Below are 27101 nucleotides of genomic sequence, written 5' to 3'. Positions count from 1 at the left end.
GGCCGTCCACTGTAACAAAGTCCACAGAGGAGATCCAATAGCCTTAACAAAGAGAAGGACAAAAACTCTCTTCTAGCCTTTTTCTTGGCAAAATAGCGGATTTGAGGAGAACAAGATTACAAAAGCAGCAGAGTGATAAAAGGATGTATTATGTTAGTGACCTCACTGAGTCTTCGGATTTCAATCTCCCTTTCTTGGGCCAGGTTATTAAGCAGGTGGTTATGGACCAGGTGGAGGAAACTGATTTTCTAGATCCATTTCAATTGGGGTTTAGGCCCAGTTTTAGCACAGAAACTGCTTTGGTCATTCTATATGATGACCACTGTTGGGAGGGAGACATGGGAAATGTGTCCCTGTTAATTCTCCTTAACCTCTCAGCAACTTTTGATACCACCAACCATGATATCCTTCTGGAGTAGCTGTCTTGAGTTGGGGTGGCGGCGGCACTGCTTTGTGGTTCCAGTCCTGCTTGGATGCCTGCTTCCAGAGGGTGATGCTTGGGGAGTGCTCTTCAGCTCCACAGAGCCTTCAGTGTTGAGTTCTTCAGGCCTCAATTTTATCCCCTAGGAGGTTTAACATCTACATGAAACCACTAGGTGGGGTCATCCAGAGCTTTGGAGTACGTTGTCAGCAATGTGCTGGTGACACAACAGCATTACCTCTCCTTTACATCTGCAAGTGGGGCAGTGGAAGTGCTGGACTTTTGTCTTGCCTTGCCTCTGTAATGGACTGGATGAAACCCAACAAACTGAAGCTCAGTCCTAAGGGGGCAGTTCCTTAGACTGGGTGATTGGGAGGTTACCTGTTCTTGATGGGGTTACCCTTCCTCTGAAGCAGATTTGTAGCTTGGGGGTGGGTACTCCTGGATCCCAAGGCAAATACAACGGTGGGTGGGATTGCTGACTTTTTTTCCTGGATGCCCCCCCCCCTTTAAATATATCTTTTTTTGGTCAAATGCGTAAAGCTGAAATTGTACAGGTTAAATGGATGGAAGCTGTGGGTTGACTCTGTGCATGTGTGTGTGTGTTATACCCCTGCTGAAAATGTCTATGGAAATCTGTGGGTGGGTTTGGATCAGACTGAAGCAGAATGCAGTTAGCTAATCCAGTGGAAAATGATTTGAATCAGCCAGCTACTAAACTTATCAGATTAGTAGCTGGCTGATATAATAGTAGCTGGCCTATAATGGAAACCGATAAAATACTAAGTGTGCAGTGGGGTTGCATCACTCTGCGGAAACAGTGGGTTGCGGTCGTGTGGCAAAGGAGGCGTAGCAAAAAGGGAAACAGCAGTAGGATGCAATTCTGACTGAAGCGGGGGGGGGGGATAAAAAGTGAGGTTGAGTTCATCTGAGTTTGGGAGTGAGATTGACAAAGTGGACTATGGAGAGACCAAAGCCCAGCTTTAAGGACTCCTGGTCTTTTGTGCAGGATTCTCGCTTTGGTGGACTGATCCAGAGGTTTCCCAGGAATATTACTTTTTCTTTATTTATTGCATTTACTGGTATATTACACCCCCCCCCCCCATTTTCTCCAAGGAGCTCGCTGAGAGGCAGTACCTGGCCCAAGGCCACCTGTGAGCTTTATGGCCAAGCAGGGATTTGAAAGCTGCTCTTCCAGGTTCTAGTCTGATGCTCGGACCACACTGACTCATAGCCTTGTGTTTATGTCTAATGCAATGTCACTTGCCCATTTCTAGGAAGAGTCGCCCCAGAACAGCCCTTCAGAAACTCAAAACAACGACTTCCTACCCGAAAGAAGTAAAGAAAAAGAACTGAAAGACTACACTCTGAAACAGTTCATCGGAAGTAAGTTTGTGTTTATTTGCCCATCTAGAAGCCCTGCTCGTCTCTGCATACCCAAGTTATGAAGCCTACACATGTCTTGGTTCACACATTACACAGGCACCCATGTTTCCCCATGTAGGCATGAATCTTTGGGCTATTTGCTCCAGAGTTTGTTGCACCCCACACAGGTTGCTGCACTCACTTAATTACTTGAGAGAATTTGCAAAAACAAATAAATCCCAAGTAATATGGCTTTGCATCTTGAAGGACCGAATGCAGTTTTGGAGCAGAACAAGATTATACACAGGCTACCCTAACCCACACAACCTGAACTAACCTGAACCAAGAACTTGTACTTAAACTGTGTACACATCACCTGCTTAAAATGCAGCTAGATTGTATAACAGTTTGGATCCAAGTGAGTTTAATGTGATATTTCATAAAGAAAAGACAAGGATGGGTATCGATTGTGGCTAACGTCTTGTGTGGAAGCAAACTGGATGCAGTTTGCAGCACTAACATATTACTACTAGAGAGAGAGGTAGACAGAGATGGAGAGTCTGTTTGTTGCTGTATAAGTTACACAGAACGTGTTAGTGATGTGGCAAGGTTAAATGGGGGCATAGACAGACCAGGGGAAGGCTCAAATGCAATTAACCTGGGTTTGGACTACGTGAGGACAGAGAGATAGTGAGATCTAGGAAATGAAGATAATGGAGAGAAAAAAGAAATGGCAGGAATTAACTGTTCCAGAGAATGGAGAGAAAAGGGGTAGGTTTCCTACAGTCCCAAGTAAGCAGCCTTAGAACCCTTCCAAGGTGAATCAAAAATCCAAAACTTCATGCTCAATTACCTGGTTTCTGTTTGTTTAATTTGTTTTGTGACAGCAGGGAGCGGTGCTCCCCACAGATCTTCATTGCCCATTATGGACTGGTATAATACCCAAACACTTTTGGCCTTCTGCTTAAAAATGAATAAATTTCTTCCTTTGGACTTCTAGGTTGCTGTTTCTATACCTTACCTGTTATTGTGTCTTCTGGTTGCTTCATTTATTTGTCTGTTTGTTTGTTCTTGCACATCAACAATCAATACTGAGACTAAGTTCACTGTTGTGTTGTTTTGTTATGTATGTTGTGTTTGTTATTATGTATTTCTTATTTGTCCAAGAAAATTTCAATGGAAATCCATTTCTATTTGTATAAAAGATAGGTTTTCCAGAGAGCACACTAATGTTCCTTTAAGTTTCATGATTAAACTGCTATAACATAGAGAAGAGGCAGAGAGATGGGGAGAGGCAGTAAGGTGAAGGGAGGACTACGAGAGCTGGGGAGGTCCGCTCGCATGGGCATCCAAGCAGGAGTTATTATTGTTGTTGTTGTTGTTGTTGTTGTTGTTGTTAAACCCCAACCACCTGGCTGGGTTTCCCCAGCATATCTAAAAACATATTAAAAACATCAAACATTAAAAACCTTCTAATACAGGGCTGCCTTCAGATGTCTTCTAAAAGTTGTGTACTTCTTTGTCTCCTTGACATCTGAAGGGAAATCTGTCGGAAATCAAGCCTTTATCAGAAGAAACTGGCAACTCTCCCAGGCACCCGGCATGAATCCCTGTTGACCTCCCTGGCTGCATTCCCCAGCAAGATCCAGGCTAGGTCGCAATAGGCGATCCTTCTCAGCGTGAGAAGAACACACCCCTCTTTCCTGCCCCCCCCCCCGGCAGGGGAAAGAGATAGACAGAAACGTATTTACATGCCTTTATTTCTGTCTTTGCAGCATTACAAAAAACATGACTGCTCTCTTCAAGCTCCAGCAGTCTAGGGAAGACAAACACTTCCTGTACTTCCTGGACAGGAATAAACGGAAGAGCTCATATTACACTCTGAGCTAATTCCGGTGCTTCGTACTGTGAATAGACTGTCCCTCTGATTCCCACGGGCTGTCCCAACATTCCCATCATGTTCACTTTTCAAGCTAGCACTTTGCAGCTGCATTGCATCCATATCGTAACAGGGCACCACTACTGAGAATGCCTGCTTCTCTCTTCTCTGAAAAAAGAGAAGCAGAGGACAGACTTTTGCAGGGTGTCTTGAGCAGGAATGGATGAATGGCAATTTCAGTTCTCAGTTTCTCATTTTTCCAGTCTGAAGTTCAGTTCTAATTTCTGCAGCAACCTGCAGATTTGTGTTTTTTAAAAAATCTATTTGAAAACATTTTAGTGTAGAAAACATTTAGGGCAGATTTCTCTTAATAAACACATTTTTGTCTAGTTACAGGTAGGTAGCCGTGTTCGTCTGCCGTAGTCAAAACAAAATAAAAAAACGGCTACCTACCTGTAACTAGAACTATGGAAGGCACCACACTGAGCCGCATGAAATGGACCAATAACAAACTTAGTTTGTCTCTAAGGTGCTAAGGATTTTTTTTACATTTTTGTCTGTGCTATTGGCTAATATGCACTTTTCTGCAAGCATTTCCCCTTGCTATAATAATGCATCTCCATGTTATTTTTACTAATGTATGCATTTTATGCACATTTCACCCAATATATGCATTATTGTACATATTATTTGGTTGGGTAATTGAATCACAAATTTTTTAAAAAATGTAAATTTCTAAGGATGGCTGTGGTTTGGTTCACATATTGATCTGAGAACTGGGAATTACATAGCTTCTCAATGAAATCATAGTATCATAGAAAGTTGGAAGGGACCCCTAAGGGTCATCTAGTCCAACCCCCTGCAATGCTACAGCACCCATGACAGCTGGCCATCCAACCTCTACTTAAACACCTCCCAGGAAGAAGAGTCCACAACCTCCCGAGGGAGACGATTCCACTCTCACTGTCAGAAGGTTCTTTCTGATGCAAATAGAATTAAATTTCTCCTCCATCCCTATTCTTGAGAGGGGGAGGGGCGGGTCTCCAAGAGAAATGTTGGCTACATTCTGGATCTAGTTACATAAGAATCAGAAAACCTATCCAGGTTACCAAGTTCCCATATGGAAGAAGGTAGAGACATTTCCCGGGAAATGTATATTTAGGCTTGATCCCATCACTAGTGAAGTTGCTTTTTTCAGAATTAATACAGTAACTGGATCTGCAAACAATAGATAGAGTAAATTTTCTAATTAGGCCAGCATGTAGTAGACAATGTGAACGTTCAGACTTACCCTGCTGCTGTGGAAGGAGGTTTGGCTGAAATCACTATGGCTTCCTCCAGTTCCTTCGTAATGGCCCTGAGTCCATTTGCTCAGGGAAAAACAGGTTTGTGGAGAATTCCAACTGAATGGCTCTTCTTGGTAACACCGGGCAGATTTTAACCAGCCACCAGACTACTAATCTGCATCATGATAAAGCGATAAAGGGCCAAAGACGAGCCTATAACTTTCTCCATGTTTGCAGGGGAAATTCCAGACACGCTGTAAAACTGCAGCTTTAAAGCTCTGTCGGGATGCAGCGTACTTAAGATTGATTTAGAGATCTGTTATCAGGCAGAGTAATGGGGAACATTTGCTGTCCGGTCCAATATAGCACTCTCTTTCTCCTCCGGATTAAGCTAAATGCCCTGTTCCTACTTTTAGCCTAGCAAGTTTTATTTCCATCAGATAACAATATGCTTCCAATCTGCCACTGTGCTTCTGGACGGCCAAGAAAATGTTAATCAGCCAGGGAGACAAATTCCAGAGAGAGAGAGAGAGAGAGAGAGAGAGAGAGAGAGGGAGGGAGGGAGGGAGGGAGGGATATCACCGTGCAAAGCATTCTACTGCAATAGAGGAATCCAGCAGTTCCTGAGCTTACCACCCAGAGGGAAGGGGGTGCTTTATCAGCTGAACTGCAAAAGACTCTTGGGCTGAGGAGTTGTTGTTGGTTTTCTGTACAGTGGTACCTTGGTTTACGAACTTAATCCATTCCAGAAGTCCGTTCTTAAACCAAAGTGTTCTTAAACCAAGGTGTACTTTCCCATAGCAGCAGGGGACTCAATTTGCAATGGAACACACTCAATAGGAAGCGGAACATGTTCTGCTTCCAAGGCAAAGTTCACAAACTAAAACACCTACTTCTGGGTTTGCAGCATTCTTAATCCAAGTTGTTCATAAACTAAGCTGTTCTCAAACCAAGGTACCACTGTATCTTCGTTTTAGATCCTGTTATGATTTACGTGGAAATTGTTCAGTTTGGTTATATATTTTTTAATGCTTTGCTTCCTGTTTATGACTACTTTTGTTGAAGTTGTGTGTGTGTGTGTGTATTTCATGTTGTAGGCCGCCTTGAGCATTTGTTTGAGTTGTGGAAAGGCGGCATACAAATAAAATGATATCTGGTGAACTGCCAAGGAACAACACCTTGTACATTGGCAGAAGTCTTTGCGGGGATGTTGTTGAGCGCAAAGTCTGCTCATGTGAGGGGTGGCCTGACTCGTTGGGCCATGCCATCATCCTCTGTGGATCAAGAGTTTCTACTGGCACTACTATTCTGCCATTGGAATTTTTCCATATAAAGGAAAAAGGAGTAGGGAAGGGGGGAGTGTCTCTCTGTGTGGGTGTGGGTGTCTCTCTGTGTGACCTGGGCTTCCACCAGCTAGGTTTCAGAGCCTTCCTGGCCCAACCACCAGGGAAGTCTTTCCTCTGCAAGCCTTGCAGATCCTCCCCCCCCCCGCCCATTTCTTAGTCACCTGACAGCGTAACTTACCACATGTCCTCTGAAATGCAGGTTCCTGAAGGGCACGGTGTCAACTGCCATACAAGCCTCAAACACCTCACTTAGCACTCAGTCGGCTGACCATACTGGCTCCACTGGTCATAGAATCATAGAATTGTTGAGGTGGAAGGGATCCCCAGGGGTCATCTAGCCCAGCCCCTTACAATGCAGGAATCTCAGCTAAAGCATCCATGACAGATGCCCATCCAACTTCTGCTTCAAAACGTCCAAGGAAGGAGAGTCTGTCACCTCCCGAGGGATACCGTTCCACTGCCAAACAGCTCTTGCTGTCAGAAATTTCTTCCTAATATTTAGTCAGAAACTCCTTGTTAGTTAAATCCATTGGTTTTGGCCCTCCCTTCTAGAGCAGCAGAAAACAAGCTTGCTCCATCCTTCATGTGACAGCCCTTAAGATATTTGAAGGTGGCTCTCATATCTCAAGTCTCCTCTTTTCCATGCTAAACAGACCCTTTTAAGTCCTTTTAAGTCCCAGCTAGTTCTTTAGTCTGAGCAACAGATTTTGTTGGACAGGCTAAACTGCCATTCCTTCCTACATATACATTACGTTGCCGCCCTGTGTTGGTTGCCCTAAACTACCATAAACTACCTAAACTACCATACTTGCTGTTGCCGCCGCTTCAAGGCAAAAAAGAGTTAGCCGAGTGGCTCCCAATTTTTTCACACCACCGCCCACTTGGTTCCATAAACCTATACCCAGTTCCCTCTACCCTACCCGATAAAAAACATTATTCAGAAAAATGGTGTGCACAACCCACAAAGAAGATAATAACACAACAAAATCCAGAATTCCAAACAGTAGTTGCAAATTTATTTAAAACCCAATTAAAACTATTTAGTTTAACTAATTCAACAAAAATTGATTAACTTGATCCAGTGACACCAGCTTTTCAAAGTCTGGCACTCATTTATACTTCTGGTTTCCCCTTGCCACTTAGCACCCCTTAGGTATTCCCACTGCCCACCAGGAGCAGAAGCACCCACTTTGAGAACTACCTACTTAGTCTGTGGCAGCCAGAAACAGCAACAGAATAATGCCTATTCTTATTCTTATTATTAATTATAATTTGCTACTCTTTCTTCTCTTGCAGTGTTTCCTGTGGTTTTCATGAGGCTGATGAAGAACCCCATCTTGGTTGTGGTCATCTTAGCTATGGTCAATCTCTCTGGCATGATTGCTGGCATAGCAACCTTCATGGCCAAACTGTTGGAGAGGCAGTTCTCCCTGTCCGCATCTGTTGCCAACATGATCCTAGGTGTGTGCTACTTCCTTGTTTCCAGATCACAAGATCTCAAGGTCATTTAGATCCCATTCCTGTCGCGTTTAGTAAGGGGCAGTGTTATGCCAAATTTTGCCAGCGTTCAGTTTTTTCAGGGCAAAAATCATGAGTGGTATCCAGCTAAGAATTTGCTTTTCAATACCAGGCCTGAGCTTTTGACACAAAAAGAACTCCTGGTTTCCTCCCACCCAGATTTCTTTCAGTGGTTCAATGTGGGCGCAAGAGCCTTTTCACGGTCACTGTTCTTAAACAACTGGGAATCAGAAACCCTTGTCAATCTGTTGCTGGTTGTACGTGGAATGCCTGCTCTAAAATGGCAAATGCATGCCCAATAGAAGTGCAGGAATGTGGGTGCAACTGTGCAGGCCAACCCCCCCCCCCCCATTTACAAGGGGGTTACATCCCGAGGCACCCTGCACACCAGTGAAATCACGGATATTTGAAGCACCGTTAAAGCCTCAGCGCCTAGGACTTGCCGATCGAAAGGTCGGCGGTTCGAATCCCTGCGGCAGGGTGCGCTCCCGCTGCTCGGTCCCAGCGCCTGCCAACCTAGCAGTTCGAAAGCACCTCCGGGTGCAAGTAGATAAATAGGGACCGCTTACCAGCGGGAAGGTAAACGGCGTTTCCGTGTGCGACTCTGGCTCGCCAGAGCAGCGATGTCACGCTGGCCACGTGACCCGGAAGTGTCTCCGGACAGCGCTGGCCCCTGGCCTCTTAAGTGAGATGGGCGCACAACCCCAGAGTCTGTCAAGACTGGCCCGTACGGGCAGGGGTACCTTTACCTTTACCTTTAGGAAAAACTGCAAACACCCACCGCCACCCAGTTCCACCCCTTTTTAAAGAAGCTTCTTTAAAATAAGCAGGCTGTGGGCAGGGAAAGGTTGTTCTGCTGGTGGATCTCTGCATTGTTTATATATCTAACAAAATCCACATACCACTTGATTGCAACAAAACCCCTGCAGTTTAAAGCAGTGTTTCCCAACCTTGGGCCTCCAGCTGTTTTTGGACTACAACTCCCATCATCCCTAGCTAGCAAGACCAGTGGTCAGGGATGATGGGAATTGTAGTTCAAAAACACCTGGAGGCCCAAGGTTGGGAAACACTGGTTTAAAGAAGGAACAGGCAGGGTTATCGTTGCTTTTTAAAAATGTATTTTGTGTTCTGATTTTGTAGTTTTATGTTGCGATCTTCGTGTGAAGGTTGGTATACAAATTTAACAAATCATCACCACCATCCCACAGGAGCTGTCAACATCCCGAGTGGCATGTTCGGAATCGCCCTTGGAGGTGCCATCATAAGGAACTGCCGCCTCTCCCTCACCCAGATCGCCCTGATGAGCGTAATCAGCATGGGTCTCTGTACCATCTGTGACGTGCCGCTCTTCTTCTTGGGCTGCCAGACACAGACGGTGGCGGGACTAGACCTTTCTGGAAGGTATAGAAGCATGCCTGTTTAAAGGAAGATGTGGGGAAGTTATCCAGTTTAAGGCCATAGAAGTGTAGGTTTGAAGAAAAATGAAAGTCTTTAACTGTAGGGATTTTCAGTTGACATGCCTCGATTCCTGGCTCCTTCCTTAAGTCTTCCTTTATTCTTTGGCACTCCCTCCTCTTTGCTCTGCAGGAAACCCATTTTCTGTCTACACCTTGTTTTAGGAAAATCCTTGGGCTCACTTGCATTGCCAAACAAAGACACCAGCTAGGAATATAGGAGCAAAACAGCAGCCTGTAGGACCGATCTTTATTTAGAAGACTGTTGCAGGACTTTCAGCCACCACATGGAAAAAGCAGGAAGAAGCCCCGAACAAAGGATGGCTCCCTTTTTTTATAAGTTTCCCTTTTTACCCACAACACCCTTAGTGAAGCATCATACATACATCATATATACACCACAGCTATTTCATAACCTGGAAGGGGTCTTTTGGCAGAAACCTGAGCATCAGGTTTGCCCCTATCCATACCTTGACCTCCACTTCACACCGATTAAGTACAGTGGTACCTAGGTTCTCAAACTTAATCCATTCTGGAAGTCTGTTCCAAAACCAAAGCTTTCCAAAACCAAGGCAGCTTTCCCATGGAAAGTAATGCAAAATGGATTAATCTGTTCCAGACTTTTAATAACAACCCCTAAAACAGCAATTTAACATGAATTTTACTATCTTACGAGACCATTGATCCATAAAATGAAAGCAATAAACAATGTACTGCAGTCACACAATCAATCAGTGAATCAATCAATAGTTGAACTGGGTTCCACACAATCACAAAAACAAAACAAAAAGAGCGGCAAAAATGAAACTGCAAAATAAATAGCAAAAACAGACAGACCTCAGCATAACTCTCAAAATGGAAGTGTGGTACTCAAATCGGAGCACATTCGGCTTCCCAAAGAAGTTCGCAAACTGGAACACTTACTTCCGGGTTTGCAGTGTTTGGGTTCCAAGTTGTTTTGAGTACCAAGGCGTTTGAGAACCAAGGTACCACTGTAAAACAAAGGTGAGTATGTACATGGCCAAGTTAACCACACCTCCTTTGTCTTGACCAAGATCCTAACCAATTGAGGTTAGGATGGCTACTGTCTGGCACTCAGAGCCAGGATGCCAGCAATTATCTCCCATGCAAGAGGTTGCTGGGTACGTGATCTTGGGCTTCAGGGATTAAGACTGCCCACTTCCCAGACTCCCCCCTTGGTAGCCATTCATTTCCTGAACAGAACAAAGTTGGAATGGCACAAATCCGATATTGGAGTGATTTTATATGACTTTCTAAAGTTTTCCCATTCAGCCAATACATAGATACATTTATCAGTGAACTGTTACAGTTGGTATTGTGCAGTGGAGACCCCGTTGAATAGAGATGGGGGCGGGGACTGTGTGATGAAGTGTTTTGTGGGAACATTTGCGGGCGTGATTGTGTTGATTTTGGTAGTGGGGGTATGTATGATGTCTGCTGGAGGGGCAACCCCCCCCCAACCTTTCTCCAAATTCTGGTAACAACCTTGCGTAGCTTCTTCCATCTTGCATTCCCATCTACTCCTCCTCTCATGCTTCTCCATACTACCTCTGATTTCTGCCTTTTCTCATCGACCCCTCTTGCTTTTCTCAACACTGACCCATTCCTAAGTTTGCGTGGGTTTGGGAGTTGTTGGTATATGGGATCTAGTCCCAAGATGCTCTATAATAGGCATGGGGCCTTTGGGTGAAAGTGCAGGCTTTTCTTGGCCTTCTGTCACATCTTTTGCACACCCCTCTTTTGCACACCCCTCTTCTGCCTCCAGCCACTCCCACCACGGATAGGAAGCCCCCAGAAGGGGTTGCCTCTGAGGGGATGTGGCATTTGGACTGAAGAAGGTTCCCCAACATTGCTTTAAAGATAGTATGATTAATTAGATTTATCAGTTGTTGTCACAGAGGTAGTGAAAGGGAGGGGGGGAGAGAGAGAGAGAACTAGGAATTAAGCTTAGCAAAAATGCAAGGCCACCAGAGCAGCAAATTTAGGAATTAAAGGGTGTCTGCAGTATGGAGAAAGTCAGGGCTGAAGAAGAAGAAGACTGGAAATGAAAAGGTCCTCTAGAGCCACAGCTCAAGCAACAAGGTCGGCTCATAAAGGAAGCTAGGAATATGGAGCCAGGCCAGATCGAGAAGGTTCTAGCCTGAGGGGCTGCAATTACGCCTCTCAGCACATGTTGCAGTGCTCAGCAGTTCCTGGCACTGAGATGCCGCCCGCTGTGACACATGTAAGCATCACATACGAAGACTCTGTCATGGATGCTTTAGTTGAGATTCCAGCATTGCAGGGGGTTGGGCTAGATGACCCAACTCTCTGATTCTGGAAGGAAGGAAGGAAGGAAGGAAGGAAGGAAGGAAGGAAGGAAGGAAAGCTTTTTGTATTCAGATGTAATTCATGTGCAAAGGCAAGCCGATTTAATCAAGTAAAACTCAAACGATCAGTTGACTATGGTGTCCTGTACTGAATGACAGCCCCAATAAATATTTGCATAAGCCTTTGTGCAAGCGCATGCAAAAATGTCCCAGGGCCATGATGCTCTTGCTGACCTAATTCTGTACTCTTCCTTCTGCAGTTCTGGAATTGAGGAACACGTTTTCGATTGTAACCAAATGTGCAAATGCTCCCCGTCAGCCTATAACCCTGTGTGCGGTGCGAATGGTATTGAATACATCTCCCCTTGCTACGCTGGCTGCACGGGGCTAAATATAGAATCCGAAACACAGAAAGTTCTGGTGAGTATAGATTCTTCTAGATCTTCATAAAGAAGCCTGCAAGAGGAAAGTGGTCAGGAAAGTGGTGGGCTTGGAGTGGAGAAGCATCAGGTGGGAGGTGCCCCTACCTCTTCCGTGCCTCTGCTGCAAATTGCCCTCTTTTGTTTTGTCATCCAGAGTCCGCTACATGCTCTTGCCTGCCACACATAGTTAGGCCTTAAGGAACCACACTCAGTCCCCCCACATACAGGATATCGGGTCAATATCCCTCAGGCAGGCTTGAAAATGGGCACTGCTAATGTGAAATACACATGAGCCCCATGCTGGGCAAAAGTTTCCTGCATTGCAGAGGGTTCAGCTGGATGACCCTTGGGGTCCCTTCCAACTCTACACCAGTGTGGTGTAGTGGTTAAGAGTGGTAGACTCGTAATCTGGTAAACCGGGTTCGATTCCCTGCTTCTCCACATGCAGCTGCTGGGTGCAGTGGCATAGCGTGGGGGGTGCAGGGGGCGCCAGCTGCACCAGGCGCAACACTTGGGGGCGCGCGCTGGCACTCGCAGCTCTCTGCCCCTACCTGGCTCACTCACTCTCTCTCACTGCAGTGCTGGCTGTGCGAATCCGATCCGAGCTGCCGGGTCGCCGCCCACTGTGGAGGGGGAGGGTGCCAGGCATGCGTTGCGGTGCGGTGCGGAGCGGAGAGAGAGCGAGGGAGGGACTATCTGGGGGAGGGACAGTGCAGCGGCCGCCCAGCGCAGCGCTGAGCGTGGGAGAGGACCACACCCGACCAGCCCAGGCAGCAGCAAGAAGAAGCTGGCAGCGGCGGCAGGTTAGGGGTTAGGGGGCACAAATTACTTGCCTTGCCCCGGGTGCTGACAACCCACGCTACGCTGCTGGCTGGGTGACCTTGGGCTAGTCACACTTCTTTGAAGTCTCTCAGCCCCACTCACCTCACAGAGTGTTTGTTGTGGGGGAGGAAGGGAAAGGAGATTGTGAGCTGCTTTGAGACTCCTTAGGGTAGGGATAAAGCGGGATATCAAATCCAAACTCCTTCTCCTTCTCCTCCTCCTCCTCCTGCTCCTCCTCTTCTTCTTCTTTGATTCATGCTTTTAGATTAATGGATGCTCCTTATTCAAGATGGGGGAATGGCAATGGGGAGAAGGGAAGGAGGTGATCAGACTTAACCTTTCCTCCCACCTGCCCCTGGTACTGTTGCCATTGTTCCTTCTCTGACTTCCTGCCCCTTCCCTCAGAACTACACCAGTTGCAACTGCATTGTTGTCGACGGCGGCTATGGATATGCTACACCTGGGAGCTGCAGCTTCCACTGTTCCAAATTCCTGATGCCTTTTGTGACCATCGCCTCCTTGTCCACGTTCCTGGGGAGCCTCGCACACACGCCGGGCTTTGTGCTTGTTCTGAGGTACTTCGTGACATTTTAAAAGTACTTCCTAGGAACATTTGAGCAATGGCCTTTCTCTGTCAAGGAATCTAGATCAGATGCGTTTGTGGGCTCTGCTGTATTTGAATGCCTGTCCTTCACAAAGGGGAGGGAAGAGATGGTTCATTTAAAAAAAAAACAACCAACAGTTTATGCCCAGTTGTTTATTGATTAGTGTTCACCGGGAATTACATGGCACTGCACTGACAGACTCCTAGCTCCCAAAGAGCCTATAGTCTAAACTTTGACAATGGAAGAAATGGCAGCTATGGGGCAGGAATGGGAAAGGCAAAGGAAGCAAAAATATGAATATGAACAAATGCAGCTAAATGCTCTCTCTTGAGCTCAGTTCAGTGGGAGTAAGGAATAAGGGCATAAGCCTCCTGTGAAAAGTGAGTTTCAGGGGGGATTTTAAGGGAGAGAACGAGAAGGAAGTGCCACCACAAAGTGTTTCGAAAAGAAGTTCCAGGCATTAGGAGCAGCAAGGGAAAGAGAACAGAATCTCTTCTGAAAAATACACCTCATGTGCAGAAAGCTGGAACAAGGGCTGGAAGGATCTGTCCATTTCAATTCTCTTAGTTGATTCCCCCCTCCCCCAACTTCCAATCTTAAATTCAGTTTTCCAGATTTCTGCAGCAATTTGCATATATATGGTTATTAACCCTCATGAAAATTTACCCATGTTCTGTTGTGGATTTCTCCCAATAAGCACATTTTTTGCATGCAGTTTCAACTAACGTGCACATTTTTGCAAGCAGTTGTTTTCTAGCGTAGCAGCAGATCACCTATCCTGAAGAGTCCCCAAGGGCTCACAGCCTTCTGCAGATATGCCCCTTGGGCTCCCACCAATCCCTTTTGGCTTTCTCTTTCAGAAACGTTGACCCTGAAGATAAGTCTTTCGCCATAGGGATACAGTTCCTCATGCAGAGAGTTCTAGGTAAGGCAGAGGCAAGTGGTGCGTGTGTGTTTGGGGCACAGTCAGTTTGCTGTTGGGGGGTGAATTTCGCATCCTGAAAAGGAAATTTCCAGCCTTGGTGGTTGTACAGAAAACTTGAACACTTGTTGAGTGTGCAGGGTGAAATCTCAGAAGCCAGAGCAATCTTTGCTTTCTGTGCATTTTAACTTGTGGACACATTCAAGAAGCATTTACAGATTTGACTGGGGTCCAATAGGCCCCAATAAATTCATAGTCAAAGCACACACACACTATACTGAATAATTATTCCAAATTTAAGATACAACATAAGTTTTTTTAAAGTACAGGTGCGCAATTATGCAGGGGTGATAATGTAATGATCCCCCCAAACAATATTACCGTATTTTTCCATCCATAAGACGCACGCCCCCATGTATAAGAGGACCCCTATTTTGGGGGACTCCAATTTAAGAAAATGGGGGAGATGGCCCCTGTGTATAAGATGCCCCCACATTTTGGACATTATTTTTTAGGGGGGGAAACCTAGTCTTATACACAGAAAAATACAGTAATTCCCATTGTGCCTGGCAGACCCCTGCTTACTAATGCAATGTTTTTCTTCAACTCAAACCCTTCTTGAGAAAAAGAACCAAAATACAGTGGTACCTCTGGATGCGAACGGGATCCGTTCCGGAGCCCCGTTCGCATCATGAACGCAGTCGGCGCATGCGTGGTTCACTGTTTCTGTGCATGCGCGTGACATCATTTTGAGTGTCTGTGCATGCGCGAGCGGCGAAACCCGGAAGTAACATGCTCCGTTACTTCCAGGTCGCCGCAGAGCGCAACCCAAAAATCCTTAACCTGAAGCTACTTCAACCCGAGGTATGACTGTATATGAAATAGCTAACACCGCCTTATTTTATCTTTGAGAGCCAGTGTGGTGTAGTGGTTAAGAGCGGTAGTCTTGTAATCTGGGGAACCGGGTTCGAGTCTCCGCTCCTCCACATGCAACTGCTGGGTGACCTTGGGCCAGTCACACTTCTTTGAAGTCTCTCAGCCCCACTCACCTCACAGAGTGTTTGTTGTGGGGGAGGAAGGGAAAGGAGAATGTTAGCCGCTTTGAGACTCCTTAAAGGGAGTGAAAGGCGGGATATCAAATCCAAACTCTTCTTCTCTTCATCTGCCACATCAACATAAAGTAGGTGTTGTTGTTTTGTCTTAAAATCAAACATATGCTATCACCAGTTTTCTTAATGACAAATAAATCATAGTAAATAGTGATATACACACACACAATTCGTGAGATTATAATATATGTAATCAATAATAATATAGAAATGTCCATCTAGTTCTTAATTATAAAAAAGATAAAAAGAGGGAGAAAATAGGTGGTAAAATTAAAAAAATGAGTAGAAAGAGAAAATGTAAGCCTTAAAAACAATCATAAACACATTTCATAAAATTGAGAATTATAATAACCTCCACCTGCTTACTACCCCAAAGTTATATAAGTTGTGTCCAGTCCTGTTCAGATCTGTTTACCCTCTTTTTCTGCTTGTGGAACTGAAACAAACACAAGTAATTTAACTCAAAACAGCCATTTCCCACAATTTGATGTGACATTCCGTCAAATGGGGGCATTTCCTTTCTCCGCCAATATTTTGCATATGGAATTGGTGCTACCACTATCATCTGAAATAACAAATTTACCTCTTCACTGGGTGTTGTACTTTTCAACTACATAAACAGAAAAATTCAGAAATCTTTCTGAACCTGTAGTTTCAAAACAGAACTTGTATTGGTTGTTGTTTCTTGCCAGTTTCTTTTAGCTTCAGGCAGTTCCACCAACTGTGTCTAAAATCACTTCTGGTTGCACCTCATCCCCAAATGTGGAGATATAGCTATTGCACTGTTAAAGCAAAGTGTTAAGCATGTGTGGGATCATTTGGCTCCCACCAGTACCTTGGATAGGTGGTTGTCCTGTGAGGAGAATCAGAACTTACAGGGTTAAACAGTTCTGAGTGATGTCTCACATTCTGAGGCGTTGTTATGTTCACATACGGGAACCTTTCTCTGTGTGTGTGAGCTCTTTCGTTTTTGACGGAGAAGCGAAAGGATGCCAGCCAATTCGCCGGGCTGATTTATGATGTTGTGCTACTCATTAAAGACTGTTGGAGATTAGAAAGAAAGTCTGCATTCAGTCTGATTTATTACCCACACAAGGCAACAGTTTTCTGCCGCTGCGAAGACTCTGCTAAGGACTTAAGTAAGAGAGCCAAGGGAGCTCGTGTTTTCTATCGGCACGGACGTACAGTGGCGCAGGAAGAAACGTGCCGGACGCCATCTTATCTCACATGTCCCCCACCACACGTACATTTCCATTGCAATTTAACTTACCCCAGTACCTTTTACTGAGCCCCTCAAATTAAAGACACACACATACCAAATAATTTTATTTTATTTTTATAAAACGACACACATGAAGGGACAGGGGACCTGAAATACAATAATTGCTCTTACTACAATGGAATACAGTAAGCATGCAGTGGCATAGATATGGGGTGGAGGCATCTGTCTCTTTTATCTAGATCAGCCAGTAACAAACTGAGCTGAAGCTGCTCTTTCTATTAGTTTCAGGCATACGTAATAATGAAGTGCCTTCCTTATTTAGGCTGCTCCAAAAGAGGATGCCAGTGATTGGGGCCCCATGCATCGTGTGGTACACTGACTCTCTTCTGCCCTGCATTGAAACTGCCTGGCTACTTCCATATTTCTTACTGAGAGGCCAGCAAGCACTTTTCAAGCTGCTTGGGTGACTTCAGCGCAGTGCTTCTCTAACCCCTTTCAGTTCTCCAAAACCTGCAAAATGGCCAAGTGGTCCAGGCTGAAATCTGGCAATATCAGGGCTGCTGTTGGAAAGGTCTGGGAGAGGTCAACTTTTACGTGGCATGAACTTCTTGCTTGCTTTTCTAGCCTGGTTGCCTGCGCCAGTGGTGTACGGTAGCCTCATTGACACAGCCTGCGTCCTGTGGCAATACAAGTGCCAAAAGAGAACAGCCTGCAGATACTATAACAATGTATTGTTCCGGCACAGGTAAGCCTCCTACTGAGCCCCTCTCTTTGTCCCCATAACAGGTCACTAATTTGGGGTGTGCGTTTGTGGCATCAATACTATCTACAGACAAGGGTCAGGTTGAAAGGCAACAGCAAAAGATGGAGTTTGCTTATTTTAAAGAATGCATACCCTGCCCCTCATTGCAACTGATCTCATGGCACAGCAATTTTAAAATACAGAGAAGTGAAAACAAGACAAAGCAAAATAGATGTAAAGTCCCACAAGACTGGCCATCTGTTCAGGTGGCCAGGTGCATAACACTTGCCCTTCAACTGCTTTTGGCTTTACTGAGTTTCCTCCTTCTGTGCAGGCCATGTCTTCAGATAACGATGACTTTCAGAAGTTTCCTCTAGGTCAGAAGATAGGGTTAGTTGTATGAATCTTAATTTTAGCCACAGTAGTTCTTTCAAGCCCAAGGCAGGGCATGTGGCAGAATTTGGATTCCTGGGGAGTGGAGAAGGAGGCCTGGCATCCATTTTAAAATGGAAGGCTGGCTAGGCAGGCAGGTAGATGCTGCACTGTGGTCCCTTTGACCTCACTGATTTCTTCCTTTTAATTTTTTTGGGCCCTCAGGTTTGTTGGCCTTCAGATTTTTTTGGAAGCAAGCTGCTTTACGTTACTTTGCATTCTATACTTCATGTTAAAAAAGAAGGAGAGTGGAGCCCGCAGAGAATCCGGCACCAGCTCTCCGTCTGTGGTCCAGGAGTCAGCTGCTTGACCAATGCACCAGAGCCAATTTCTATTCCACCAAAAGAAGAGGCCGAGCTGCAGAGGTTAAGCGGGAGTCCCAGCTGCTATGCGAACAGAACGAGACTGAAGACAGAGGAGACTTCCTCGTGCTGTGTTCACTTTGGACACTTTTATCCGTTCCTTCTTTTGTACATACAACTTGGTTTTAGCTGCCCAAGAGCCATTTGGCAAAGGGCAAGATAGAAATAATTATACATAAACATATAACCCACCTGTCAGTAATAATAGGATCCCCAAGCTGACCATTAGACGCTGCGTACCACCTTGGGTGCAACGTCTTATATTTCCTTCCTGGAGAGAGAGGCCTGTGGTTCTGTTTTGCTGGTTCAAGGTGAAGAGCAGTGGGAAAATGGGCAACGGCAGCAGCAAGAAGAGGCTGCCTTGGTCTGCTACAGAGAGAAGGAGAATCCTTGTGGTTGAACCCTTCTTATCCTCATGGAGGAAGCAGCGATGCCCTACAATTTCAGCACGATATCCCCTTTACGTATAGTAACAGCACAGGGAAGTGGCACCTTAACGTGCCCATTTTACGGACAGAGAACTGAGATAACGACCTCGTCCAAGAGAGTCAGGTGGACTGGCTGTTCTAAAGCCCGACCTTGTCACTACTGGATTACATGGACTCTCAAAGAAGAGAACCAGTAAGGGCTGGAATAATTCCTTCCAGGAGTAATTGCTTTTGTATAAAAGAAAGCTTACACTGACAATAATATATCCTGTGGCATTGTGCGTTTATTAAAAGTTTGTGTCAGTTACACTGGGGCAAGTTAGTCTGACTCCAGGGGAAGTGTTGTTTGGAACATGTCATGTTATGGGGAGTCTACAGAAGTCATCACACTTTGTCCACGATTGGGTCAGGAAAGTGCAGTATGGGGTATGGGGTGCATCGTTCAACTTCTGGAGAATCTCAACTGTCCTTTCAAAAAATAAAAGCGAGCCTTGGAAGTGTGTGGGTCGAGGGATGGTCAGAAGCTGGGGTTTGGGGGTAAGCATATGAAGCTGTCTTCTCCTGAGTCAGCCCAGTGAGGTCTCCCCTGGCTCTTAGCCACTGATCAGGGTATCTCAATCCTGCAATCCTTTTGAGTCAAAATCCTGGGGAGTGAGCTGGGGAATTCTGAGTGCAAAACCGGTGAGCCGTCACCTCTCCAGATGTGGAAGGAGAAAGAACTTGCCCACGTGAAGACCACCTGGTGGAAACCCTTACACATATGGTTCTTAATTTTAAACTATATGCTGATCTCCGCCAGCAATTTCTAGATCAACTCTTTATCCCCAAATGGAAACCAGAGTTGGAGGTCATACACTTTCTATTACTGGGGAATGATCAGGAGCTCACCAAGTTAGTGGCTAAATATCTCTATTTGGTTTTTTTGTCGTCGAAATACACTGCAGACGTCTGATCTCCCTGGAGACCACGAGATGTGACGATAGACTGCTCTGCCTCCTTTCTTTTAGCAAATGTTTTGTGCCACTGGGGAAGTAGTAACTCTGTCTTGATTTGTTTTAGATGTTTGTATGTGATGCCAATAAAAGGTTTGATGATGAGATTAAGGGTAAGGATGGGAGAGAGATGTGCTAGTAGGCAAACATACCCGATCCATATCTCCCAAACCAATAAGCGAACTGAAACACCTAACCTTCAAAGTTCAAACTTCTCCAAATTTGGAGGCACAGTTCTCCAAACATAAGGTATATAAAAATGCATATCTTGATGAAAACATTGTTTTCTTTAAGTTCTGTCCAGCAGCCCTTCCTCCCAGAGGACCTCAGGGCAGCAAACAACAAGTGATACACACATATTAAAACAATTCCAGTACAGATGCAACCTGGGAAAGATCTTGACATCAACAGCTTGCTGGAAGAGGAAAGTCTTCAGCAGGTGCTGAAAAGACTACAGAGTCTGTGCCTGACTAATATTCAGGGGGAGGGAATTACAAAGGGTCAGTGCCCCCAAACTAAAGACTTGATTCCTATCCCATAGGGACTGGACCTCCTGATAACATAGTATCTAAAGGAGTTTCTCACCTGCAGGGGGCAGCGATCCATTGAGTATATAAGGGGGTGGGTGGTCTTTCAGGTCTTCTAGTCCCCAGCTGCTTTAGGGCTTTATACACACCAAAACCAGCACCTTCAACTTAGCCTGAATTTTGTATTGATAAGAAATACACTGGAAAACAATAAGGAAGAACTTGCAGCACTCAGTTTATAACATAGGACACAACTTTATAATGTGATCATGGGGCATCGAGAAAGTAAAACAAGGCAGCTACATAAGAACAGGAATCATCCTCAAAATATAATTATAAACGAACCTTTTACATATGTATCTTAAGTCAGGTGTGCCAATTGTGGGGGGAGCAGATGCATCCCCAAAAAAATTCAGTGAAGGGACTGGGAGTTCTCAAAGTTCTGTGGCAGCCATGCATGCACATCGCAGGGCATGTTTGTGTCACAGGTTCAAGCTGCACATATACAAAGTCACTGAGAGGTGTGAGCTTACTTTTGCTGGGTAATCGCATTTACCGTACTTTTCTGTCTATAAGACCCCCCCATCTATAAGACGCCCCCTATTTAAAATTTAAGAAAATGGGGGGGGGGAGATGGCTCAGAGTTGTTGAGCTTTTTTTTTTGTAGAGGATTGCCCAGAGTTTTACAGCTTTTGGGGGGAGGGAATTGCCACAAATTGCTCACATGCACCATCGACGCTGACAATCACCAGCAGCGTACAATCGCCCATTTGCCAGAGCGACAACCAACCACAAACAGACCCTTCCCCAGCAAGAAAAAAAAATCTTACCTGTCCACTGGCAGCATCAGCCAATCAACAGCAGTGTTTGCTGCAGAAGGCAATCACCAACCCAATTAGAAAAGCAGCAGCCAATCCAAAGCAGCCCTTCTATCAGCCAACAATCATCGCTGACAAGCCCCTTCTTGCAGCTGCAGCCAATCACCCGTCCACCCCATTCACTCTCCATGTATAAGACGAGGCAAGTTTTTGAACATAATTTTAGAGTACAGTGGTGCCTTGCAAGACGAAATTAATCCGATCCGTGAGGCTCTTCGTATAGTGGTTTTTTCGTCTTGCGAAGCAAGCCCATTGACAGCTTAGCGGATTAGCGCTATTAGCGGTTTAGCGGCTTTTAGCGGATCAGCTGTTAAGCGGCTTATCAGCGGATCAGCTGATAAGCGGCTTAGCTGCTTAGGAAAGGGGGGGGGAGGGAAAAAACCCCGCAGGAACCCGCAAGACATTTTCGTCTTGCAAAGCAAGCCCATAGGGAAATTCGTTTTGCGAAGCGCCTCCAAAATGGAAAACCCTTTCGTCTAGCGGGTTTTCCGTCTTGCGAGGCGTTCGTCTTGCGGGGCACCACTGTAAAAGAAACCCCCGTCTTGTACACGGAAAAGGTATGGTATATTGGGCCTAACTTGGGACAAACAAATGCTCATCTCATCAGCGCAAAGAAGCCTTGCTCTTTTCTGATCTTGCATATCTGTCAGAGTTGAAAATCCCTGATCACAACAATATGTCATAGAGAATGGTAGAAAAATATAAAAGTGCTCTTGAAGAGAGGCGTGGATACTGTTTCTGGGTGAACATCCAAACAAATTTACGATACTATGCTAAAATGTTTAAATGTTTATTTGTCCTTGAATCTTCCTGCCACCCTTGCCACGCTCTCCTGCCACATCCATGGAGAGCCACTGGAATAAGGTAAGCTATTTATTCCTGCATCGCAGGGGATTGGACTTGACCCTTGGGGTCCCTTCCAACCATGCAATTCAATTACTCTGTTTTGCATGCAGAAGGTCTCAATTTCTCTCCTTTCCACCTCCGTGTTATAAAGGTCCAGGTTGTCACCAATGATCTGGAAGACCCTCTCCCTGAGAATCAGAGGACAAAGATGTTGGCTATTTGCAGTATGGTAGCGCTGCAGAGAACTTGCTGGGGAGACCATGCATTAAAAAGGGACTCAAAAATAACTTAAACAAGGTTTTAATAAGAAAAACAAAAACTCCATTTACACTAAATACATCAACAAACCAGACCCAACCACCAACCCATCCCCCAGGGTAATAGGAGAGCTAGGTGCTGCTCCTTATATACTACACCCAATTGCTGACACAGCTTAATCAATACAACTCAGCAGCACCTGCTATGTTTCACAGCTGTAAAGCTGGGTCTCGTTATTTTGCTCTGGCCCTTGCTCTGGCCCCTTAAAGACATACACATCGGGTGGAACTGTGATGAACCTTTACATTTAAAGAAACCATTCAACACACTCTGCATAAAGTGGAAAATACCTGGCTAGAACAGAGACTGTGTGACTCTGGTGCAAGGGCTGAGCTTAGGCGCCCTCAAAACCCCACCAGGTAACTCCTGGTTAAATGCTGGAGCTCAAATCCATCAGGGAGCAAGAAGAAGCTTCAAGCAGGAGACAGTTGGATAGGCATGGGCTGAATATTGTATTGAATGGCACAGCTGTTCTTTAGTCCTGGCGATTGCCGGAAATGAGCAGGAAATGAGCCTACCTGCATTGTCTGCAAATATTCCATGCCCCCCCCCCCCCAAAAAGTAAGAGGCATCTTTTGCAATAATTTTGCTGCAGTCTGCATGATGCAATGATAAAAAGCCGGACCAATTACCCACCTCAAAATTGGGAAACTCATTTCTGACAAGGAAAGGCTGGAGTAATTTGCTAGCCATTCAAGCCAGAACAATGGGCAATCTCACTAGGCCTTGTGAAGGGGAATAATTGTGTATGTGTGTGTGTGTGTGTGTGTGTGTTGCCAGTCACGATCATGGCCTTTCTGGCTTCAGAGGCTGCTGTGTTGGGTTGGAGAAATGGGTGTGATTAAGGAAACCAGATGCATTTGGGAGGGGGCAGGGGAGCTGGTTTCACTTCCTGAGATTGCGGAAGAGAGAATTTTGGGGACTGCCAGGACTCATCTACACAGCTGCAAATAAAACATTTTAAATGTGTTCTAAAGTGCAATATACAGATGAGACACTAGATGGCGACAGTGAGCTACGCAAAATTTGATATGTTTTTCAAAACGTTTTTTAATAGAAGCTTTTTCACAACGTTTTTTATATGTGTGTAGATTCCACCCCAGTCTGATCCCTGCTGTAGCACTACAGCATGAAACATTTCAATGAGGGGAGATTTTGACACAGGTTGCATTTAAATATCAACTTACCTAATTTGCAATTCCTGAAAAAATATGCAAACTGAAACAGAGCTGCTGATTGAACGCCACACTTCTTTGAATTTTGCAGTGCAGTTCTCTAGCTAACTAATATGTGCAAAAAATGCATACAGTAGAAAGTGTGCATGCAAAAAAATGAAAATACTTGTGAAAAGCACATCCAAAAATCCATGATGTGTGGGAAAACTGCTTTATACAACAGCAAGAAAAGACAGGAAGTTTAACTTAGTTTCAAAATGGTGAATACTTCAAAATTATTTGTATAGAAACACAAAGATGGCTTGCTAAAGCCATGCGGTCTAAGCTTGGAGCATCCAGCTTAGACCTCCCTGGTAGTAGTGTTCATATGGCGGAAAAAGAGAGAGCAAAAAGTTTGGTAACCCTTCCTCCCAAGGTGAGGGGGTTTGAATTAGCAAAACATGATGGGACAGCTTACTCTATGATCTTAACCCCTTCATGTATTAACTAGAGTTAAGCATGCAGGTTATATGAGGCTGGATTCACCCTTCAAATAAAGCAATCTCAAGATAACTGGGGATGTTACTGTACCAAGATTATTTTTTGCATGGCGTTCCACAGCTTCCCATGTGTACATCTGTTGAGAAACTGCACAAAATGAACCTTGTGGCAGATATCCCCGCAGACTCAACATATATTCTTTTATGTGCTGCTTTATCCCTAAGCAAGGAATGTGGGTGGCGCTGTGGGTTAAACCACAGAGCCTAGGAATTGCCGATCAGAAGGTCAGCGGTTCGAATCCGCGCGACGGGGTGAGCTCCCGTTGCTCGGTCCCTGCTCCTGCCAACCTAGCCATTCGAAAGCACGTCAAAGTGCAAGTAGATAAATAGGTACCGCTCCGGTGGGAAGGTAAATGGCATTTCTGTGCACTGCTCTGGTTCGCCAGAAGCGGCTTAGTCATGCTGGCCACATGACCCGGAAGCTGTACGCCGGCTCCCTCGGCCAGTAAAGCGAGATGAGCGCGGCAACCCCAGAGTCGGCAACGACTGGACCTAATGGTCAGGGTGTCCCCTTTACCCTTTTTATCCCTAAGCACACCTACCATAGGGAAACAAGTGTACAGCAAACATCTTCTTTATTCTTGAATGGATTCGAAAATTCCCTTAAACCTCATTTGGTTTTTCTCCATTTGCTTGCCCACTTGGCATAATTATAGCCCATCCTTCATCTTCATCAATCACAGGGTGGGGTGAAAAACACATGTTAAAATAGCACATGAGCCCAGATCCTTAAAAGGCATCCAAACTATAAACATAGTGAGAGATGCTAAAAATGCAATGCTAAAGCTATTTGAAATTGCACAGGAGTAGTCTAATAACCTGCAAATTGTCCAGGCAAAGCAAGACATCTTTACTTGGCGCCAGAATGATGGAAGTGTCTGAGCCATGCGTGCTGCCAAGGGGAGGGGGCCACCCATTTACAATTGTGCTGCAGCCGAGAGAGAGAGAGAGAGAGAGAGAGAGAGAGAGAGAGAGAGAGGAGCCATTCTTGCTGGCCTCACAACCTCCGTCATGTCCCTGCCTGGCCGGCATGAGAACGAAACTTCCGAGGAGCCTATGGACATAGAGCAGGCTCTCCTCTTTCATAGAATCATAGACTTGCATAGTTGGAGGTAACCTAAAGGATCCTCTAGTCCAAGCGCCTGCAGTGCAGGAATCACAGCTACAGTAACCTTCTCCTGGAGGCAGGGAACATGTCTGGGGTTGCCAGACATCCAGGTCTGACCTGAAGTTTCCAGGTTGCCTAGCCTCCTCCGGGGCCAGGTGGACGGCTTCAATCTTCAGGTGGGTTTTTAAAGATGATGATGATGATTTAAGAAGACTGCCTGCAGCTTGTGTGCATCAGCCTGGAAAGAGCTGGCTGAAAATTATAGTAAAGATAAAGGTACCCCTGACCATTAGGTCCAGCCGCGAACGACTCTGGGGTTGCGGCACTCATCTCGCTCTATAGGCCAAGGGAGCCACAGACAGCTTCCAGGTCGTGGCCAGCATGACTAAGCCACTTCTGGCAAAACAAGAGAAGTGCACGGAAACGCCGTTTACCTTCCCGCCAGAGCGGTACCTATTTATCTACTTGCACCGGTGTGCTTTCGAACTGCTAGGAGGGCAGAAGCAGGGACCAAACAGCAGGAGCTCACCCCGTCGCGGGGATTTGAACCACCGACCTTCTGACTGGCAAGCCTTAAGCTCAGTGGTTTAGACCACAGCGCCACCCGTGTCCCGCAAATTATAGTACACATACCCTTTGGGGGGGGAGGGGTCTGTGTTCCTGGGCTTCCCTCTCCCAATTAACTTCCATCACCAGGGGCCTCCTCCCATGACATCAGCAGGGATTGGGGCCTTGCGCAAGTTCTGGGATGCTGCTGACCTGGCAATGCCAAGCCTTCCTGTTTGCAATGCGGCAACTGGGGCAGGTCCAGCGGGAACAGCACATTCCCCACCCAGCTGCATTTAAATTGGAGCTCGGGCAGGGATTTTGCAGGAGGAAATCCTAAAGGAGGAGAACCGGGCATGGCGGGATTCCCACATTCCTACCCTGCGCTTCACGCCTCCCTCTGCAGCTTTCATTACGACTCAAAAAACCCAAGGGGAAAAGAAATCATTTATGTTGTTTAGTCATTTAGTCGTGTCCGACTCTTTGTGACCCCATGGACCAGAGCACGCCAGGCACTCCTGTCTTCCACTGCCTCCTGCAGTTTGGTCAGACTCATATTGTGAGCCCTTTCTGTCCTTTGGTGCCAGATGAGGGGGAAACAGGGAATGCAAAGCAGGAAGCAGCCTGCAAGAGTACAGAGGGCTTGCTGGAGAGACGGAAAGAAGAAGAGACTCTACCCAGGCAGGCAGGAAGATATAGTAGTACCTCAGGTTAAGAAGTTAATTCGTTCCGGAGGTCCGTTCTTAACCTGAAACTGTTCTTAACCTGAAGCACCACTTTAGCTAATGGGGCCTCCCGCTGCCGCAGCTGCACGATTTCTGTTCTCATCCTGAAGCAAAGTTCTTAACCCAAGGTACTATTTCTGGGTTAGCAGAGTCTGTAACCTGAAGCGTCTGTAAGCCGATGTACCACTGTATATAGCTACTCCCTCTGTCAGGACCATAGCTGTCAATTCCCTTATTCCGAATAGGATTACTCGCAAGAAAAGGGAAAAGTTGACAGCTATGGTCAGGACACACTGGTAGTGTCTCTCACAGAGTTCTCTCTAGCAAAGTTACAGGAAAACTCTGTGAGCTTCAGCTCCTATCACGTGCCTATCTAGCAAGACATGAATTGTTGGTTTGACTGCATTTTAAGTACCCCACACCTAGGGGTCCTGCAAATCCAGAAACCTTCACACACAGAACAAGAAGCACCTTTTCCTCTACCAACAGAGAAGACCTTACCTAGGCCAGGTATGGCCAGATACTGCTCCACAGGTGGGATGTGGCCCTGGAAAGAATTCCCCCCTGAATCTAATTACGACCTCACCAGATTTGAATTGAGGCAACACAGCCATGCTGGGAGTTGTAGCAGAATTTTGATTTTTGCTTTCCTCTTCCCTCCCTGAGCCTTTTTCCTTGTGTGTCATGGGAGGTTTTTTAGATTATAAGCCTGGGGGTAGGGGATGTTTTGTGTAGAAATAAATGCTCAACACACACACAAAATTTTTTAAAGCGTTACTTGG

General features: G+C 45.7%; 1 protein-coding gene across 5 annotated transcripts in view; it reads left to right on the top strand.

Annotated features, from left to right (window-relative positions):
* SLCO2B1 (solute carrier organic anion transporter family member 2B1) overlaps nucleotides 1-18987 on the top strand; it is a 69248-nt gene extending 50261 nt beyond the window's left edge. For all 5 annotated transcript variants that reach the window (XM_079973772.1, XM_079973773.1, XM_079973769.1 and 2 more), the window contains 8 exons: nucleotides 1699-1807; nucleotides 7594-7758; nucleotides 9024-9216; nucleotides 11860-12019; nucleotides 13249-13418; nucleotides 14309-14373; nucleotides 17326-17446; nucleotides 18041-18987. In XM_079973772.1, the coding sequence (XP_079829898.1) occupies nucleotides 1699-1807; nucleotides 7594-7758; nucleotides 9024-9216; nucleotides 11860-12019; nucleotides 13249-13418; nucleotides 14309-14373; nucleotides 17326-17446; nucleotides 18041-18185 (1128 nt within the window). In that variant the 3' untranslated portion in view covers nucleotides 18186-18987. The remainder of the gene's footprint in view (nucleotides 1-1698; nucleotides 1808-7593; nucleotides 7759-9023; nucleotides 9217-11859; nucleotides 12020-13248; nucleotides 13419-14308; nucleotides 14374-17325; nucleotides 17447-18040) is intronic.
* Nucleotides 18988-27101: the final 8114 nt, after the last annotated feature.

This window comes from Podarcis cretensis, assembly GCF_951804945.1.
Source record: "Podarcis cretensis genome assembly, chromosome: 4".
NCBI lineage: Eukaryota > Metazoa > Chordata > Lepidosauria > Squamata > Lacertidae > Podarcis > Podarcis cretensis.
Note: the sequence above shows the minus strand (reverse complement) of the source record. Positions and strands in the feature narration are given on the sequence as shown.